This window comes from Procambarus clarkii, chromosome 23, assembly GCF_040958095.1.
Source record: "Procambarus clarkii isolate CNS0578487 chromosome 23, FALCON_Pclarkii_2.0, whole genome shotgun sequence".
Lineage (NCBI taxonomy): Eukaryota > Metazoa > Arthropoda > Malacostraca > Decapoda > Cambaridae > Procambarus > Procambarus clarkii.
Window position 1 is genome coordinate 16,656,605 of NC_091172.1, and position 6,779 is coordinate 16,663,383.

Below are 6,779 nucleotides of genomic sequence, written 5' to 3' on the forward strand. Positions count from 1 at the left end.
CATACAAGGTCTGCCTGAAGCACGTGCCTATGAGGAGAGGCAGAAAGAGGACCACTCTAGAAAGAGAACGGAGACGACTGTACAGGAGAAGGAAAAAAATAACGGAACTGCTTAGGCAGATACGACTGTCACAAGCAAGGAAAATAAACCTAAACAGGGAGATCGTAGAAATAGAACAAACGTTGAAGCGATCATATAAGGCTGAGGAAATGGAATTGGAACAGAAAGCTATACAAAAGATAAAGAAAAATCCAAAATATTTTTTCACATATGCAAAATCAAAATCAAAAACCTCCACCAGTATTGAACCTTTAATTACAACTGAAGGTACGTACACAGAGGACAACAAAGAAATTAGTAAAATTCTAAGAAGCCAGTATGAGGCTATGTTTAGCACACCAATAAACAACATGAAAGTTGATGACCCAGACAGCTTCTTTATGAATGACATTCAAGCTGCTGATAATATAACGGATATTAACACAAACCCGGAAGACTTTGAAAGAGAAATTGACAATATGCCCATGCACTCAGCTCCTGGGCCTGACTCATGGAATATCGTTATTCATAAAGAAATCTAAAGTACCAGTAGCGCGAGCACTCAGCGTAATATGAAGAAAGAGCCTAGATACAGGGGAGATACCAGAAGCACTTAAATCTGCAGATATAGCTCTTTTGCACAAGGGGGGGGGTGGAGTAAAGCCTTGGCAAAAAATTATAGGCCAGTTGCACTAACATCACACATAATAAACGTTTTCGAAAGAGTGATTAGGAATCAAATTTCTAGTTTTATGGAAAATAATGAGTTACACAACCCAGGACACTATGGATTTAGAGTGGCAAGATCATGTCTGTCACAGTTACTCAATCACTATGACAAAATCACAGAATCTCTAGAAGAAAAGCAAAATGCAGATGTAGTATACACAGACTTTGCAAAAGCATTCGACAAATGTGATCATGGAGTGATTGCACACAAAATGAGGTCAATGGGAATAACTGGTAAAGTAGAACGCTGGATACTCAATTTCCTGTCGAACAGAACACAAAGAGTAACAGTCAATCAAATAATATCAAGTCCAAGCGCAGTTAAATGCTCTGTACCTCAAGGTACAGTCCACCACTGCTGTTCCTTAATCTCATATCAGATATTTATAAAAATACAAGTCACAGCTTCGTGTCGTCCTTTGCAGACGATACAAAAATCCGCATGAAAATTACCTCTGCTGAAGACATGGAAAAATTACAAGCAGATATCAACAAATTTTTCGATTGGGCAGCAGAAAATAACATGATGTTTAACAGCGATAAATTCCAGGTACTCAGGTACGGCAAAAATGAGGACCTGAAACATAATACAGGGTACAAAACACAATCGAATCTGCCCATAATAGGTAAACATCATGTCAAAGATTAGGGAATAAAGATGTCTGACGATCTAACGTTTAAGGAGCATAACCAAGCAAATATTGCGTCAGCCAGAAAAATGATAGGATGGATTACGAGAACTTTCAAATCCAGGGATCCCATCACAATGGTTGTACTCTTCAAGTAATTTGTGTTGTCCCGTCTAGAGTACTACTCAGTACTCACTTCCCTCTTCAGAGCAGGAGAGATTGCTGAAATTGAGGGAATACAGAAAACATATAAGGCACGCATAGACGCGATAAAGCGCCTAAATTATTGGGATCGTCTCAAAGCTCTCCAAATGTACTCTCTAGAAAGGAGACGAGAGAGATACCAAATAATATACACTTGGAAAATATTGGAAGGCAAGGTCCCTAATCAACACAGTAAAATAACAACCTACTGGAGTGAACGATATGGAAGAAAATGCAAAATAGAACCAGTGAAGAGCAGAGGTGCCATGGGCACAATCAGAGAACACTGTATAAACATCAGAGGTCTGTGGCTGTTCAACGACCTCCCAGCGAGCATCGGAAATATTGCCGGAACAACCGTGGACATCTTCAAGAGAAAACTAGACTGTTTTCTAAAAGACGTTCCGGACCAACTGGGCTGTGGTGGGTATATGGGCCTGCGGGCCGCTCCAAGCAACAGCCTGGTGGACCAAACTCTCACAAGTCAAGCCAGCCCTCGGGCCGGGCTTGGGGAGTAGAAGAACTCCCAGAACCCCATCAACCAGGTAATCAACCAAATGTTGTCATACGTCACTACCAGATGTTGTCAAACGTTACTACCAGATGTTGTCATAAGTCACTACCAGGTGTTGTCATAAGTCACTACCAGGTGTTGTCATAAGTCACTACCAGGTGTTGTTATAAGTGTGAACTAAGGCCGGCCACACACGTGCAGTTTTAACTGACAGTTATGACTGTTCAGTTATAACTGTCACAGTTCAAACTGACGTCAGTTAAAAATGAAATGCACACACACACACACACACAGTTCAATCCCTCAGTTTTACCATGGATTCCGAGGAGTACGATCTTGTCGCTCTTGGTGTATTCTTTGTAATGCTATAAGCAAATAGAAAAAAGAAAACTAAGAAGCGTAAGCAGTGGTGCAAAAAGTGGTTACTAAGGCGAAATCAATGTTCTGATATTAAAGATCCTGATGTGCCATCTCAGACTGCACTCACCGCTACCACCTGTAGAAATGAGAAGTTGAGAACTGTACAGTTACGAATCCCCACACACGCTCAGTTCAGTTACTCCTTTCAGTTAATAATATGGAACATTGCATTTGTCGCAGTTTAACTGTACAGTTCTGTTCAACTGACGAAATGAGCAACTGAGATACCCACACACGTGCATTTTTAACTGACAGTTTTAACTGAACAGTTATAACTGTCAGTTAAAACTGCACGTGTGTGGCCAGCTTAAGTGTTGCAACACATTCCAATCAGTTGAACCCTTCCAGATGTTGCCAGAAGTCCCTACATGGTGTGGCCAGAAGATTTTGCGACGTGTCCATGTTTTGTGCAGGTGCGTGTGTGCGTGTGTGCGTATATCTCCTTTCCAAAAAAATGATTGTTGAGTAAAATAATATATGTAAGACTCTCCTGGACAAACATATTAATAATTACAAAGGAAGTGAAGACAAAGAAAATGCAAAAAATAACAATAATTCAATTTGTTACGGTGGCTGTGTTGATGGTGGCCGCGTGCGTGACCCAGTGCCTGGAGGCCTGGGAGAACGCCAGACACCTGCAGCGTCTCCAGCAGCAGCTGCAGCACCTGCACCATGATTACAAGTGGTGGGGGAGCCGCGCCCCCCGCTCCACACCCCCTTCTGTTGATGGCATATGCCTCGCCCTGCTCAAGCGGGGGTGTAAGGTGACAGTGTTCACTATAGCTTGCTGCCTCTTCCTCCAGGTCCTCGGTGGCTTCTTTACTTGGCTGGCAAGCCTTCACTGGTCCCCGGGTGGCGGAGGTGGCCCCCTGGAGGAAAAAGGTGACGGTGGCTCCTTGGAGAAGGACGGCGGCGGAGGCCCCCTGGAGGATAGGGGCGGTGGCCCCCTGAAGAAAGGTGACGGTGGCCCTTTGGAGAAAGGTGACGGAGGCCCTCTGGAGGAAGATGACGGTGGCCCTCTGGAGGAAAGTGACGGTGGCCCTTTGGAGGAAGGTGACGGAGGCCTCCTGAAGAAAGGTGACGGTGGCCCTTTGGAGGAAGGTGACGGAGGCCCTCTGGAGGAAGATGACGGTGGCCCTCTGGAGGAAAGTGACGGTGGCCCTCTGGAGGAAGGAGACGGTGGCCCCCAGGAGGAAGGCGACGGTGGTCCCCTGGAGGAAGGTCCCCTAGAGGTGGGCGGCGGCGGAGGTTTCCTAGAGGTGGGCGGCAGCGGAGGTCCCCAGGCCCTCAGTGAAAAGGTGTTCCCCCGGCTCCGGTTGACGCTGCACCCCGGGCACTCTGGGAATAAGGGTTCATCGGACCCTCTGGAAGAAGGTGACCGTGGCCCTCTGGAGGAAAGTGACAGTGGCCCTCTGGAGGAAAGTGACAGTGGCCCTCTGGAGGAAAGCTACGGTGGTCCCCTGGAGGAAGGTGACTGTGACCCCTGGGGGGAAGGTGACTGTGACCCCTGGGGGGAAGGTGACTGTGACCCCCTGGAGGAAGGTGACTGTGACTCCGTGGAGGAAGGTGACTGTGGCCCCCTAGAGGTGGGCGGCGGCGGTGGTCCCCAGGCCCGCAGTGAAAAGGAGTTCCCACGGCCCCGGCTGACGCTGTTCCCCCGGCTCCGGTTGACGCTGCACCCCGGGCACTCTGGGAATAAGGGTTCATCGGACCCAGACTGAAGGTGTTCTCCTGGCACCCAGGGTATAGGGGTTAGCCTGGTCAAGGACGACGGTGTTTCCCTGCCCCCAGACACCCAGGGTATTTAGGCTCCCCTGGCCCAGAGTGCAGGTGTTCCCCTGGCCCAGAGTGCAGGTGTTCCCCTGACCCAGAGTAGATGTGTTCCCCTGGCCCAGAGTGCAGGTGTTCCCCTGACCCAGAGTAGATGTGTTCCCCTGACCCAGAGTAGATGTGTTCCCCTGACCCAGAGTAGATGTGTTCCCCTGGCCCAGAGTGCAGGTGTTCCCCTGGCCCAGAGTATATGTGTTCCCCTGGCCCAGAGTAGATGTGTTCCCCTGGCCCAGAGTAGATGTGCTCCCCTGGCCCAGAGTAGATGTGCTCCCCTGGCCCAGAGTAGAGGTGTTCCCCTGGCCCAGAGTAGAGGTGTTCCCCTTGCCCAGAGTAGAGGTGTTCCCCTGGCCCAGAGTAGAGGTGTTCCCCTGGCCCAGAGTAGAGGTGTTCCCCTGGCCCAGAGTAGAGGTGTTCCCCTGGCCCAGAGTAGAGGTGTTCCCCTGGCCCAGAGTAGAGGTGTTCCCCTGGCCCAGAGTAGAGGTGTTCTCAGAAGCTTTGTGTTTGTATGTGTCCTCACTCAGCAAGCTTTTTTTATGAATGTGTGTGTTTTTGTCTGTGTGTGCATGTATGTATTTGAAAGTAGGAAGTACAGTTCCCACTCATTGGCCCAATATGCCAGTGAAAGTGTCATATTTCTCGGTTGCTTGACTCTATTATGGTTGAGGAAACTATTATGGTTTGAGTTTGGTGTCTTCAAAAGATGGCACCAAACCGGGGACACTACAACATTATTTCGGTTGAAAGAAAATTTATTAGCTTTTCTGCAATATTTATAATTTCTTATCCCAATCATCCATGATAACATGGTATAATGTGGTATACCAGTTTACATGGCCTAGTGAAGGATGACACCTTCGATATACTTATATTGGTGTGACCACCACAAAGCTTTCGAGAAGGCTGACCTGCTATCTACAAGCTGGTGCCCCTAGAAACCATATACAAAGTGTATTTAACACAACACTCACTAGGAACATGTAAGTACATAATACAACAATCCTGGCATCCATCACTTACCAGAGAAGACTGCAATCTATACTTATAAAAGAAAAAACTCAACCCATAATAAACAGAGTAACGACTTTGATACCTTGCCTACGCTCAGACCCAGACCTCACTATACAGCATCGGATTACATTTCTAACGAGTTCCTTGACCACCGCTTTACTCAGTGTTTGAATGGCATCCATCCCCATTATTCCTGTATTTCTTCAACTCTGTGTGATTATTTCACTTTACCCCCCACACAAGTTCATCTCTTTCATATGTATATTTAAGATAAATTTGCACCTTAAATATTAGTTCCTTACCAGAAGATGTTCGCGAGTGGAACGAAACTTTACAGAAAATATGATATATTTAATTTATTATATTTTAAAAAATATATTATAATATAAAAAATATATAAGTCCCTCTAATAATAACTAAAGTTTCTTTACCATGAATTTCGGTAACTTGCAGACGTTGAGTCACAATAACATGGCTGAAGATATGATGACCAAAGCACACACCAGACGATGACGTTTCGGTCCGTCCTGGACCATTATCAAGTCAATTATCTTAATGTATTTGTAACTTGATTTCAATTTCGGTAACTTGTTTTCTCTTCTTAATCCCAAGAGTTAGAAGCATGGAAAGCTTGTTAATGAGATGGGTCTTAGATTTTCTGGGTTTTTGGGTTTTGGAAATAATTGCACTGTTCCAAGAGAGTGGTCGAGTTCTTGTCACCCATACTCCGTTGATGAGATTCAAGAAGGCTTCTTCACCCTTTTCTCCTAGCTGGGCTAGCATGTAAGTGATTTTGTCCCCACCTGGAGCAGTGTTTTTAGTTTTCTTAGTAGGTCTTCTGAGTTCTATCAGACTGAAAGGCTGGTCTAGTTTGTCAGGTAAGGCTAAAGCATCGTCTATTTTTTTTCATCTTGCTGCTTGAAGTCTTTGTTGGTGAGTCAGAGTTGCTTGAGGCAGTTGAGTGGAACTGGCTCTTGAAGCAAATAGATTTGCTAATCTTTCTGCTTCTTGCTCTGGATGAACAGGATGCGGCGGAACAGAAGGCGATTTCTCTTTGGCCCTGTTGATTTGTCTCCAGATGTTGCCCAAGGATGAATGCTGATTTAACTTGGCACACCACTCGAGCCATTTTTCTTCTCTGATTTTTGTTGTTTCTTCATGCACATGATTTCGGACAGCTTTAAAAAGTCCTAGATTAGCTTCGCTTCTATCTCTGCTGAAATTCTTTTGCGCACAATTTAGTTTGTTATGCAGTTCCTTGATCCTATCACAGTAATAATAGGGGTCATTATAATGTTTGATAATTGTTTTCTTCTTGAGGATGGCTTGATTTGCTTCTTTTTGTATTGCATTTACTAAATCTTGTTTATTACTTCGGTGTTGTCAGGAGGAGTGTAGTTTGGTGC

At 45.6% G+C, this 6,779-nt stretch overlaps 2 protein-coding genes across 2 annotated transcripts; one reads left to right on the plus strand and one right to left on the minus strand.

Annotated features, from left to right (window-relative positions):
* The first annotated feature begins 3,033 nt into the window (after positions 1 to 3,033).
* On the plus strand, positions 3,034 to 6,277 carry LOC123764115 (S-antigen protein-like). Its single transcript, XM_069329913.1, has 2 exons — positions 3,034 to 4,365; positions 4,438 to 6,277. Exon 1 carries the CDS (start codon positions 3,072 to 3,074, stop codon positions 4,254 to 4,256), a length of 1,185 nt encoding a protein of 394 aa, XP_069186014.1. The 5' UTR covers positions 3,034 to 3,071; the 3' UTR covers positions 4,257 to 4,365; positions 4,438 to 6,277.
* Positions 4,297 to 6,539, minus strand: LOC138367698 (serine/threonine-protein phosphatase 1 regulatory subunit 10-like). Its single transcript, XM_069329663.1, has 2 exons — positions 6,482 to 6,539; positions 4,297 to 4,829 (listed from the first exon to the last, which is right to left on the minus strand). Exons 1-2 carry the CDS (start codon positions 6,537 to 6,539, stop codon positions 4,297 to 4,299), a joined length of 591 nt encoding a protein of 196 aa, XP_069185764.1.
* Between the last annotated feature and the right edge of the window lie 240 nt (positions 6,540 to 6,779).

Coding starts and splice junctions, on each gene's coding strand:
- LOC123764115 (XM_069329913.1), top strand. CDS start 3,072: ATGCAAAAAATAACAATAATTCAATTTGTTACGGTGGCTGTGTTGATG.
- LOC138367698 (XM_069329663.1), bottom strand. CDS start 6,539: ATGTGCATGAAGAAACAACAAAAATCAGAGAAGAAAAATGGCTCGAGT. Junction 4,830..6,481: donor TGGCTCGAGTGGTGTGCCAA/GTTAAATCAGCA, acceptor ACTCTGGGCCAG/GGGAACACCTCTACTCTGGG.